This window comes from Haliaeetus leucocephalus, unplaced genomic scaffold (assembly GCF_000737465.1).
Source record: "Haliaeetus leucocephalus isolate CR32 unplaced genomic scaffold, Haliaeetus_leucocephalus-4.0 Scaffold932, whole genome shotgun sequence".
NCBI classification, from domain to species: Eukaryota; Metazoa; Chordata; class Aves; order Accipitriformes; family Accipitridae; genus Haliaeetus; species Haliaeetus leucocephalus.
The window spans coordinates 17034581-17048455 of NW_010973368.1; the positions used below are offsets into that span (position 1 = coordinate 17034581).

Consider the following 13875-nt stretch of genomic DNA (forward strand, 5'->3'; position numbering starts at 1 on the left):
GGCGCTCCCCGCCGTGCCGGCGCGGGAGCGCGGGGCGCGGTGACAGCCCCGCACCAGCCCCCGCTCATTTGCGGCCTCCTCGGTGTCATTTGAAGTTGCTGCCGTTAGCCAATGGGGCTCCTCCCGCCCGCTGACATCACTAACTAGCCAGTTCCCTCCAGCTGCAGAGCGCTTCAGTTTCTGTCTTTTTTTAAACTAAAATGGAGGCTGGTTTCTTGCCTTAAGGAATACACTGCCTTGCCTGCTGGAGCCTAGATGTTGACATGTAACAGAGCTGGCAGCAGGATGGTGGTTGACGCAGCCAATTCCAATGGGCCGTTCCAGCCCGTGGCCCTTTTGCATATTAGAGGTGAGTTATTGTGCGTGCGAGGGAGAACCGCGACCCTCTGACGAGCTAATAAATGGCTATTGTGGTGCTGGGTAAGGGGAGCAGGAAGTCCTTTGTAGCCCGGTCCCTCTCGGTTTGCTACGGCCGCAGGAGAACCGGCGGAGATCAAAACCCCTTTATCTGTTAAATGCGTTTGGGGAGGATTTAAGAATTCGTAGAGGCATTGCATACATAGTTAAAAGCAGGTTTTACTGCTTTCTGCCGTAACTCTCCCATCCCCCTTTCGAGCTGTGCTGATGTCAAAGGATGTGAAGTCACTACCCTAGAAAGGTACCGAGTGGGGGGAGGGAAGAGCCAAGTTATCGCTGTACAGTTTCTGTAGAATAAGGGCAAACGTTTGGTGTGCTTCAAAGCCTTTTTTGTGTCAAGCGCTCGGATAGAGCTCCTTTAAAACCCACTGCAGCTTGTAAAAGAATTGGAAGTGTTGTTGGGGAAGGAACGGGGGGAAGAGATGTGACATTTATTATGAAAATATCCTTTATGTATTCAGAAAGCATTTCCTAGAAGGGATGCGGTTCGGCTTTAACAAGCAAGCTCTTATGTGCCTGTCGCTTTGTGCAATTTTGAATGTTCCATTTCTTCACAGAATACGTTCTTTTGGGTTTGCAGAATTAGTGCATTGCAAATCTACATTTTATGTAATTCATTGGGAAAACACATGTTGGTATGACACTTGCCTAATACTGAGTGTGTATCTCTTGTTCTGTATTCTTGCAGTTAGAAGAATTTTGCATTGCTATGGGGGTTTTTTCATGTATTTTTTTAGCTGGCTGTTAACTGACCAAAGCTTGCTTTTTTTTTTTTTAATGTCTTCCTTAAGGTGGTTTTGGTTTAGAACTTTTTATGAAAGCAGAACATGTATTAGCTGAGATCAGCACACCTTGAACAATGGCCTTTATATGCAAGAAACACAGCTGATACCATTCTTAATTACCTTTGCTTCTCAGCTTTCACTGGTGTAGGCTAGACGTTAGTACTGGAAAGAGTATTTTTTTGATTAATATTCCATACACTGAGAAAATTTTGCTTTGAAAGTTTAAAAACCCCCAGCTGTTCCAAAGCCCGCTCATTTAAGCAGTAGCACTGGTCTTCATGTATTAAGAAATAATGATTTTTCGTTACCTTTTTAAAAGAGCCCTACCCTTCTCTGTCTGAAATGGGACTGGATGTATTCTAGAAGACTCTTAATTTTGGTCGGGGGTGGGGAGCAGGGAGGGGTATAAAATTCCCTTGTTAGAATAGGGACTGTGCTTGTTGTCAAGGGAGTATAAATGCAGCTGCCTGACCTGTAGACAGGCCTTCACTTTACACTCTGCAGAAATCACCTTAATTCTCTGAAAGGTGCTGCCTTTTGGAAGGGGAGAAGCATGGTCTTTTAAAGGTGTGAGTTAGGAAAACAAACCAAGGTTGGAATCAGAATGATGAAATATTATAATGGTAAACTGTAATTGTCTCAATACAATAATAAGGTTCTTGTCAGTGAATTTATTGTCCCTGTTGTTGCTCCCATCAAATACATAATTGTGGAAACAATGGATTTTAAGAAACTGTTCTGAAATTTACTTTCCTAAGACCTAAATTTTTAGTGCACTGGATAGTACAGTAGTAAAGTAGAGGTTAAAGGGGTTTGTGGTTTGGTTTGTTGTTTTGGGTTTCTTTAAATAGGGTGATGAGAGTGGACTTTCTTGTAAGCAATTAAGGAATAACTGGGAGATTGTTTTGCCTTTTTCAAGTGGTAGGAAGTAAGATGGGTCGCTGGTATTATAGCCCACAGGAGTTTCTTGACACTGGGAGAGGAAAACCATCTCTTCCGTACATACGTGTATACAGAAGTTGCTTTGGGTTTGGTTTTTTTTGTGTGTACCTCATCTCAGTAGCTTCTCTGATGTTACCAATACTGGTCTGCCTCCAAACTGAAGCCTGTCAGAACAATACATAGAAAATTAATAGCAGTAAAATTTAAACTGGTAACTCTGAAGCCTAATGACACATGTTTACTGTTTGTCCCAATCCATGCTGCTTTTACAGTTGTCCTTTTACATCATCTGTTGCAGTATAGGATTAAATATCTAGTAGAAGTACTCCTCTTTGCAGCTATAAGAGCTAAGCGGGGGGAGGGGGGACAAGCCCCTCAGTTGTTTCTGGTAGATCTAGTTTGTTGTAGTACAGAAGATACTGCTTTATCACCAATTTTTTATAATCTTTAAACTAAAATTTTGGGATGGTGTATTGTATTTTATTTTACCCTTATATTGTAGCTACCATACTTGGCTTTAATCTTATTTTTTAAAAAAATCTGTGAAGCCTTGTGGACTACACTATCAGGACTTCTTTGAAAATAAAAATTGAAACCTTGCTTTTAAAGTTAATTCTGAAGCACTTTCTGTAGCTGGATCATACGGAGCATGTAATGTTTGCGGAATAAAAAGGAAATCTGATCTGGCATGGGATGGGAGCTTGCTCCCCTTGTTCCTGCCCCTCCTGAACTTCAGACAGCTTTCTTGTCTGGGCTACTTAGAGCTTTGCCAAAACAACATGCTTGGAAAAATAGATTCAGGTAGTTTTTAAAAATCTTACGAGTCTTGTGAAGAGGAAATAAGGGTGTCAGAATTTTATTGAGTGCTATTGCTGACACTGATATCTGCACCATCACCAATAAGGAGGAGGAGTAGGTATTTGTAGGATAGGAGGTGTCAGGGCCCCAGATAACCCATCCTCTAGCAGTTCATTTGGCTGCTGGTGCTGAAGGTCATCTTGGGTATGGTGCAGCCCTGTAATCTTGAGTCAGACTGCTGTGGAAAGAGTTGTGAGAAGTCTTGTCGGGGTTCCCCTTTCACTCAGGAGTTGTCTTTAAGCTCAGGCCCTTGGCCTTGGTTGTTGCCTCAGCTAGGTTGCATCTATGTGGTTGTCCAGCCACGTACCTCGCTGATCTGGATCCAGATGTGTTGACTACCTGGCTTGGTGTGCCTCTTCACTGCAGACTTGCTCAGCAACCGCTGGACTGCTGGCTGACCCTGATCACTGTCAGTATACCTGCTCTCCTTTCTTCTTTCAGGTACTGTGAGACTATGCCCTTTGTCACAACTATAGACTGTTGGCAGTTATTCAAGAGCAATGTGTAGAAATTAGGTCTTCAGAAGATGACTTTGGACCTGTTGTTGGAAAATACCAAGCACCAAAAGAACCTAATCCACGCTGAACGCAAGTGGCGTGGAGCCATTACTGTATGTTATTTGCTTGTGCTGAAAGCATTGGCTCAGTGAGAGTGTTTGGCCTGCTGGGGTAGTGAGCCCTTGGTCATTCCACCTGCAACAGGCTTTCCAGGAGATCTGAGTTATGCTACTGCTGCATTGATCTTTCTAGAGTACAAAGATAGCACAAAATGTTCAGCTGAGCTGCTTGTCACTGGTTATCATGGTGAACTGAAAACCTACCTTGTATTGGAACAATCCAAAGCTTGCAAGATTACAATTTCAGTTTGAGCAGCTGTTATGGCCATGGAATAACTGCTGTGGTTTGTGATCCTGGGTAGAGGCTTGAGCTTGTGTCTGGCTGTGAAACAAATGGTGTAGCCAAAGCAACTGGTCGTGGTATCTATGCATGGAGAGCTCCTTTAGGATCTTTGTGCATAGACAGATAACTAGCTATGAAGATGACATTAGGACAGCATAGAGAAGAGTGCTATTAGGTATTATGAATTTAAGATTTTTACAACAAGGAGGGAAGCAGAGCTGGATGGTGTTTTCAAGATGCATCTTTCCCTTTCTGGAGCCCTTCTGGCAGCTAAACCCCTAGGGTGATGGAAGTGCACTCAACACCCTCACAGGAGGATCCCCGTAAATGAGATGAGGCCTGGGGGAAGAAATTGGGACCTTTTGATTTTCATCTAGGCACTTTAAGCAAAGAAAGCAGCTGTTAAAGCAGCATGGATTAGGACAAACAGTAAACATTTGTCACTAGACTTCAGTTACCAGTTCATACTTACTGTTGTGAGTTGTCTTGCTGAAAACTGTAGCTGTAGTACAGAGTGCAGTTACAGGTAGAAAATAATCATAATTCGTTCTGTATGCAGATTATAAATGTTTATTCATTGTGGGGGCAGACATTTTTCATTAGGAATACAATTCAATGCTGTTAAGAAAAGTCTCTTAATACTGTTTTATCAGTATGTAGAAGTAACCCAAATGCCAGTGTTTTTATGAACTCAAGACAGAGCTATTTGAACAAAATATAGGTAAAACTCTGCTCTGATCTGCAATCACAGAATTAGCAGAAATAGAAGTTACTTTAGTGGCTTAGTTGCTGACTGGCTGGGACTGGTAGTGTCTGCTCATGCTTTTCAAAAATGATTTTCAAGATGTTTTGCAAGACATAATGAAAGTTGTGTGGGAAGGAGAGTGAGAACACCCCGATACTGTGTTAACTCAAACTGATGCTTCCCGTAGGCCGTAACCTGTTTCAAATACCTCATTGTCCATCTTTCTCCTCTGCCTTCCAGAGCAGCAGATTTTTTTTGACAGATTTGACTTTGTCATTATTTAACTTACTTTAGATTTTGTGAAAGATGCTTTGAATTTTTTCAAAGACGATGTAAGTGATGTTAACTTGGTCCATTCTTTCTCTGTGGTCCTTTAATGTATTAATCTTGAATAAGGGATCATGGGAGGTAGTTCATATTCCATCTTCGCATAGTGCTTTTCTACAGGGCTAAAAATGTCAGTGGTAGTGTTTTTGTGATGTAAACGCATGAGTAATTAGATAGAAATTTGCATGCTCTTCAAAGTCTGGTGAAAGATCAGTGTTCTGTTGGATTAGGTACTAACATAGCATCAAGCACCCGTTGTGGTGGTTTCCCTGAGTTTGGGCCGGCTGCCTTTGATCACCGTGAACTACTGTCAGGTTCTTAAAGCAGCCAAGTGCTATCTGGCTATTGCAAGGTGCATTTCTACTTACTTTATACTTTCATACTTGGCTATGAAAGGTCAAGTCCCTTTTGACAATATGTAAACACAGGAAACAACTCTTAAGTGAGCTGCATACCGCATTTAAACCTGAAGTATGCAATTTATTTCTTAAAGGAGAAAAGCTTGGCACTTTCATTTTAGAAAGAACCTAGCATGTGTTTCTTTTTCTTGCAAAATAATTGACCTGAAGATCCTTTTTCTAACTATACTTGCTAAAAATCATGAAGGCTCTTGCTTTGCAGGAATTGCTTCTGAGCTAAAAAATATATATATATATCCATTTTGTAATTAAATGGGAAGCAGAGGCCAAAGCTCACATTTCAGAAGTAATACAGACCAAATGCAGCATGCAGAACAGTAGCCATTATCTCATTGATGTACAAAAGGGGGCTGAAAGAACTGGGTTTGTTTGGCCTGAGGAAGGGAAGGCTAAGGGGAGGTCTTGTCTTCAGGTAGCTGATGGGAGGGTATAGAGGATGGAGCCAGGCTCCTCTCAGAGGTCCACAGTTGCAACACAGGAGATTGCAGTTGTATACAAGAGAAAAAAATTTCACATTAAAAGTAGTTAAACACTGGAGCAAGATTCCAAAAGAGGCTGTGAAATCTCTGTGCTTGGAGATACTTAAAAATTGACTGGACAATGCCATGAGCAGCCGGGTTTATCTAGCTCATCCTGCTTTGTGTGGGGGATTAGACTAGCAGAAATGAGATGGTCCCTTCTGGTGAAAAACCCATCTGCAGGACCTTGCACTTGGTCTATGATTCTGTCATTCTTTGTTGCATGTGGGACCGAAAAATCACTGGCCTTACTGTCATTTAAAAATATCACAGTAATTACAAAATATTACAGTATCAATTTTAATGTACTTTTTTAAATTCAAAGAGCAATATTGTTATTGTAAACTATGTTTTTGGTTTGGTTTTTTTTTCCCCTTTGGTTACTAAGGCAGACTTTTTAACACTGTTGGTGCCAGCATGCCTATTAGTAGTACTTTTACCTCTGTGTTAACCTGGTGTTTTAAACAATTCTTACCACATTCTTGCAAACTGTTAAAGATGGGTGACTGGAACTGCATGCAGTATTAAAAATATTGGCACACTAAAAGGGTGTTCTGTTCATTTCTTAATATCCTATTACGAGCTCAGCAGCAGTAAAAAAAATTGGGCAGGTCTGTGTTTTTTACAAAGCATCCATAACTCTAAAACTATCTTCTGAGTAACCTAGATGTACAGAGTCAGCTATTTCACACACATTTCTTTACATTTATCGCTTTTTGAAAGATCTACAAGATGGAATTCATTTGCTTAGTATCGTGAGACTTTTCTGTAGCTCTTTTTAACAAGCTTTAAACTGACAATGAATACAGCATTAACAAACTGTGTGACCTCACCATTCATCTTCCGTGGTAGAAATTAAAATTACACTGTTCAACAACATGTTTCTGGTAATCTTCCTGCATTATAAAACCATTATGTTAAAAGTCTAAAAATCCCGGGATAATTGTCATTTACCAACTTCTAATACTTTCCAAGAACTTGATAAATTTCAAGCATAATTTCCTTTACATGTGCTCAGTTTGCCTTTTTTGGGGTATTAATGTTTTATTATAGTCTGAAACTGGCCTATGCTGATTATGAAAGCGTACCCAAAAATCTCAGAAAGTCACCTTTCATGCTACTGGTTTTTTGCTCTTTTGCACTTACTGCGGTGGAAAGTGAATCTGTTTTATTCCTTCTGTATTTTCTGTGTAATCATAATCTTCACCTTCACATGCATCTTGCATTTTCCGCCTAAGTAGGTATTTTTAAGTATGATGAATTTAACTGATCTCAGCATGTATGTTTATTTAAATATTGATTTCCTTTAATTCTTCAACACATTTAAACTTTAGTAACCATTTAAGGTACAGTGATTCTTTGTTGTAAGAAGTGAGTAAAATCTTCCTGGAAAGAAAGGTACATAGAGTAGACATCTTAAGCATTTTCTTCAGAGACACTTCTATCACAGTGATGAATCATGCTAATTCTCTTTCAGTGAATTTAAATTGAAAAATTACAGCTACTTGTAAAATTGCAGCTTTATTTTTACTTTTGTGGAAATATTCCTGTGCAAAAGACCTTCAAAACTTTTTTCACCCCAGCTAATCCAATAAATGCTATTTCCCATGGCCAGCACACATCTTCTGTCGTGCTTGTGGGTCATAGTTGTTGGTGGTTTTAGATCAAATGGATAAACATCAGATGAGATTTTAAGGAGATGAAAATGCTTGTTCTTCCTTTTCTCCCATATGAGCCAATTATAATTTGATAATCTGAAGGGGTGAGAGCTGTGCCTTCCTACCAAGCCACCCAGACTCCATTGATATTCAGCCTGACTCCTGGAGCTCATAGTCATCTGCCTTGCCAAAAGTTTCCTATATCCTTATAGTAAGTTCTCAGCCACTGCTGCTCTTTAACATTGCTTAACCAAGTGTATTGAATGGTTAGCTTTGAAACCCATCCACTGTTCCTTTCTAAAAGTGTTGCCTCAAAAAGGAGAAGCAAGACCATCTGCCTCAAAAACAAGCAGCAGTTCTATTCTTAATGGACCTAGGCCTCTTGTATCTATAGGATTGTGAAATGTTTACTGAAGAGTTTCATCAAGTAGTATTAGATAATCATCTGAATTGTCAAAAGGACTGATACTGGTACAAATGACTGTGTTATTGTATTGCCTCTTGTACGGTTTGGCTACATTTTTTTGAAGGACATCCAGACGTAGCCACAGTACATAGCCAGACATAGCCTGACGGGTTTTTTACTGGTATATACTGAAGCAGCTCATGGGGAGTGTTTCTAACACTTGACCAAGAGCAGATTTAAAGGACGTTGCTTAGTTATCATCACTCCTGCTGTGTTTAACATGGTGACATGCTTATTAACTCTTCAGTTACTGTGCATCACTTTGTATCAGAGGATAGACTTTACCTTGTTACTGCTTTTACTCTGTGCTCTGTCATTCCTCTTACTTCACTTTGTTGGGTTGTTTTTACCTTTGTATAGATCCTTTGCCCAGATGAAGAGTGTATGTGTAAGTTCTGCTGTTGGAAGCGATGAGGGTGTTAAGTGTTCATACTGCACTTAAAATCTCTAAGGGTGTATGACTGTAAAATGTCTCTGGAGGGGGCTTCTTACTGAGCTGAAAATTCCATGGAATTATAGGAAGGTAGTCAGCTGGAATTTTTAAGTTACATTTACTGACTCATGGTGTAATTTGCACACCCCTTCAAGGAAGCAAAATTGTATCCGAATAAATGCATATTTTCCCCAAATTTTTATTCATGCATCAAAAATCTTCTGGTTTGTGATTGTTGCTATGAAATACATTTTAAGATGAAAATTCAGTGTCATCTCTTTCTGAGGAACATTTTTATTTTCTTTTCTGTTGAAAGCTTTTAATAATTAAGTTTCTGTAGAGTCAGCTAATTCTCCCATGTGATCTCAAATACTATTAGCTACCAAAACTACATTGTAAACCACACAGAATAAGTGAGCACTAGCAATATTTAATAGATACAGGAATATTTACATCATATGCTGGCAAGGTGTTCCTCTGGTGGAGGTGGCTTTTATGTTCTAACCTTTATGCCAGAGGTAAACACCCTATGCCAGTCAAAGTACAGTCTTGTCAGCCTAACAGAGCTGGTGCTTAGCTTCTGCCTGCATGCTTGTGTCTCAAATGACAAAACTGAGTTAAATGATGTTCTGAGTGGGTGATGTTTTAAAGCTACATCCACACCTCTTTTCATCAATTCCACTCAATGCACATAGAAATCATGCAGTACCATTTCTGCTATAACTTGCTAATTAAGATTTCTTTTTCAAATGCAGTAAAACTAGAGGTGGGATCTGACTCTGGATTGTTATCAGTGGTGGAAGTGACAGTTTTATGTAAATTTTCATAATTGATCTTGTTGCTGATAAGGATCTGAATTTTATGAAGTAAATATTTTCTAAGTTACCCAAAGGAAGAATGGTACATGAAATGTAAAAGATGTAAAAACAAAGTAAGAAGTTATTCATTTGGGACTTTTCTAGTTGTAGCAGTCTACTAATTCAAAACACTTCTTTTTTGGAGGAGGAGTTTTGTGGAAGGTTTTTGATTTGCATTTTTGGATTAAAGCTACTAGCTGTGTGGCTTCATGTAGCCTCTAGAACTGAATTCTCATATTGTTTTTGTATTTAAAGTGAAAGCATAACAATATCAGTGGTGGTTCAAAGGTGTCCTGTGTTCACTCAAGCCATGTTGGAAAGGAAACTTGAAGAAAATTGGTCAGAGCTTGAAATCCCATAAATAGTTTAAGGAAAAAGTGTGTTGTCTGTCCTTTGGGTGTAATAAGTTTTTCTTCAAAAATATTTTCCAAACAAACTGTAACTGGTCTTAACACTAGACTCTTTCTTCTAACCTATTCCCGGAATATTTTTATATCTTTTGCTCCTGTTACATCTAATCTTCTGTATAAAGTATCTTAAAATCCAAAAATTGATGCACAGGTTTTTTTTGAGGACTGTCTGTTAAAGTTATTTTCATGCTATAAAAACTTCTGTGTTGTTCCTGTCCCAATAGGAAATAAAGATCTTAATGACCTTTGAATCAGAATAAACACATCCTCTCTAAAGTAAAATTTTGAGCATATACTTCACTGTGTAACTTTTCTCACTCCCTCTTACTGGAAACTTAGTGTTCATTAATGTAGCTTAAGGGATAAAGAATCCTAAAGCTTATTTTTAAATGGAAGAAATTAAAATTAATTGCTTTCATTGCACATCTAAATCTCCTGTTTAAAAAGAGAATTGGAAATAAAATAATTAACATTTTGGGAAATACTGTGGCTTCGCTAAGTGCAAATTGTGCCTGACAAATTTTGTGGCCTTCTATGATGGTATTACAGCGGTGGTGCATAAGGGAGGAACAGCGGACATCATCTACCTGAACTTGTGCAAAGCCTTTGACACTGTCCCATGTGACATCCTTGTCTCTAAATTGGAGAGACATGGATTTAACGGATAGATCACTCGGTGGATAAGGAATTGGCTGGATGGTCGCACTCAAAAGAGTTGCGGTCAATGGCTCGATGTCGGAGTGGAGAGCAGTGCTGAGTGGCGTTCCTCAGGGGTTGGTGCTGGGACCAGCGCTGTTTAACATCTTTGTTGGTGACATGGACAGTGGGATCGAGTGCACCCTCAGCAAGTTTGCTGATGACACCAAGCTGTGTGGTGTGGTTGACATGCTGGAGGGAGGAGATGCCATCCAGAGGGACCTTGACGGGCTTGAGAGGTGGGCCTGTGTGAACCTCATGAAGTTCAACAAGGCCAAGTGCACGTGGTCCTGCACATGGGTCAGGGCAGTCCCAAGCACAAATACAGGCGTGGGGATGAGTGGATTGAGAGCAGCCCGGCAGAGAAGGACTTGGGAGTGTTGGTGGATGAAAAATTGAATATGAGGCAGCAATGTGCGCTCACAGCCCAGAAAGCCAGTCGCATTCTGGGCTGCAGCAAAACAAGCATGACCAGTAGGTTGAGGGAGGTGATTCTCCCCCTCTGCTCTGGTGAAACCCCACTGGGAGTGCTGCATGCAGCTCTGGGGTCTCCAACAGAAGAAAGACATGGGCCTGCTGGAGTGGGTCCAGAGGAAGGCCCCCAAGATGAACAGGGGCCTGGAGCACCTCCCCTGTGAGGAAAGGCTGGGGAGAGTTGAGATTGTTTAGTCTGGAGAAGAGAAGGCTCCAGGGAGACCTTATAGCAGTCTTCAGTCTTCTTAAAATATTTTATTTTATATATATTATTATGTTGAAAGCACATATTTTAGTACATTTTGAAATGGGCATAATTGGCTTTCTACAATATTTGAGTCAAAACTTTCCTTGCTGAAAGGTAATTTTTATTTCCTATGAGGGAACTGCTGGTAATTGCTGTTAGCATTTGAAGTAATTGTTGTTAGCATTTGACATGGCCAGCATTGGCTGCTAAGCAAGGTACTGACCTAGCTCTAAAATGATGTCTTTTTCTTCTTCCCAAAACGTTGTTGCTATCATGCTTGACCATTTCTTATACGCGTGTCACATCAGACGAGGTGCCTAAATTTCACAGGCATGTGGGACTAAGGAAGTGTTGCTTATGCCAAAAAAATGAGGAAAACTATGCACTGAGTTGGAAAGTAGGAGTTTTTTTCAGGGAATTACTCCCCCCCCCAAACAAACAAACAAACAAAACCCCAACAAAAAATGCAAACAAAAACCTACACACAGGGGATGTGACTTACTGTCTATTAAAACTTATTAAGAAATTGCTCTCAAGAAAACCACAAAAAAGCCCTGGTGGTATTTGGTGATACTTTTGTATATCTTGTAATGACTGCTGGAAGTTTTAATGCTGTATGGTGGTTTGGGATTATTTTAGTTGTTGATCAGCCATTCAGGACCTTAGTTTGCATCTCAGTTTAGAGTTACCTGCACTGTTAAAGCTCTTCCTATGAATAGACTTTTCAAAAGACTTACCCTATTCCCCATCCTATTTCTAATTTTGAAGAGAGCAGAGAATTTAGAAAGCTGATTCAGTGTTGTCATCAAAGAAAGGTTATGGAGGTTATTGTTAATTTAAAAATAAATGTTAGCTTCAGACAAGCTGGAAAGTAAATGCAGTTGTTCTTATAACTTCACCAGAGTTCTTGCATGCTGGCTGGGCACTTGGTTTAGGTTGTATTAGGGTGTCAGATGCTTAAGTTTGACTGTAGAAAACCATGGTGGGGCTTTTCATCATGTTTTCTAATCTATTGTGTCATCTCTTTCTAAGCCAATGCATGACCCAGCATTCTTCAATGAATTCTTTGGGATATCTGTTAATAATTATTAAATTCACCTGTTGTCATTCAGAAGCATCCAGTAGAAAGCAAGGAGTAAGCCCCAGGGTTTAGTGTATGTATGGGGAGTGAGGAGAGGAAGAAGTGGGCTGATGTGCTCTGGGGAAGTAACCAAGTTATTTTACATTTTGGCTGTTGATTGTTGCTTGAATTATATTTATTGTAGATGTGTGATGGGTAACATTTGATTGGCAACTTACTCAGACTCATGAGTGGTATCTGACTAGAATTACAGGTTGGTGTGGGGAGTTTGGGTGTGTTTCAGGAAACAGCACTTCTGCTTACAGCAGATGGTTAGGCTTGATTAACTGATACTTATTTCAGCCAAGCATCCAGAGTGGCAGAGTTTATTCAGTGGTTCATGAGTTTCTTCAATTTACTTAATATGTCTTCTACTGAATTACACCATGCACTTGAATTATGTTCTGTAATGTAACTGAAGTGTGGTCTCACTACAGTAGTGCTCCATTTTCTCGGAGAGACTTATTTAAAAATAATTTTAAAGCTTTCAAATGCAATTGAAGATGTTGCCTAATAAGTTTGATTTTATGCCGTGAGAATGGATTCAATTGCACTGCAATCGGTAGGAAATTGAGGATTTTTCTCTTAGGTTTCTAGTAATTATGTTGTGTTTAAAAATTAGTTTTGCTGTCATATTAACTGTATGCATGCCAAAAAGCACTACTGAGAATTCTTTATCTGTTTGGTTTCTCTCTTCCTTTAGGACAGTTTTTTCTTCCATTGTCTATTTGATTATCCTCCCTGTCATTTTTCTCTCTAGTTTTCAGGTGGAATTTTTATTTCATTAGCTCAAGCCCATTTTGGCTTGTTTCACTTGTCATTTCTTGTATGAGCATTCCTGTTTTCCTCTTTATGGTACATTGCCTTTAAAGTATTTACACAGTTATCACTTTTACTCTTCACTTTCTGTTTTTAAAAATTTTAATGTAGCTTTATAAAATCCTTATTTCTCTTAAATATTCCTACAGATATTCTCAAGGTTTTTTTAAATTTCATATGGCTTCTAAGAACATAGTTGACTTGTGATAAAACTCTTTGTAAAGCAGGAGCTTAGGTGCAGGGTGGTGTTGGTCCACTTTTGAAAAATCATTAGGTAATTAGGTGCACAGATTATTCACTGTTGATCTACTTTTTTCATCATTAGACTTATGATGTACACCTGGAAAAGATGTTATTGGAAGTAATTTCAGTGCCTCAGGTTGTTTAGTATGTAAAAATTATGCCAAATAGTATAAAATTACAGAAGGCTTATTTTCTACTTCATTACCAGTCAATCCTTAAAATCTCCTATCTTAAACCTTTGACAGTTAAATGTCATTACTTAATGACATTGTAATCTTGTAGTTAGGAGATGGCTGCCACCAGCAATACCCTTCAGCACTGGATTTACCAACCACTGCAGCTTTCAGAGGGGATTAGTGTTTTGAAGCACCTGTTTTGAGCTTCTCTCCAGGACTGACAAAACATGTGCTTCTTGTTCCTTTCAGGCTCTTTTTAGTTGTAGAGTTTTGGGGTAGTGGCTTTGTAAATTTTTTTTTTTCTGTTGCTGTGTAGTTAATCTGATAATGGCTCATTTGGTTCTAACAGTTCCCCCCCCCCCCCCC

The 13875-nt window shown here is 39.5% G+C and overlaps 1 protein-coding gene across 3 annotated transcripts in view; it reads left to right on the forward strand.

The window, feature by feature from the left end:
* Window positions 1-13875, forward strand: part of PPP2R5C (protein phosphatase 2, regulatory subunit B', gamma) — an 85912-nt gene that overhangs the window by 31019 nt on the left and 41018 nt on the right. For 2 of the 3 annotated variants that reach the window (XM_010583949.1, XM_010583950.1), the window contains exon 1: window positions 168-349. The exons of the other annotated variant lie outside the window; for it this stretch is intronic. In XM_010583949.1, the coding sequence (XP_010582251.1) occupies window positions 256-349 (94 nt within the window). In that variant the 5' untranslated portion in view covers window positions 168-255. Of the gene's footprint in view, window positions 1-167; window positions 350-13875 lie in introns of those variants that run through there. 3 annotated transcript variants of the gene reach the window in all.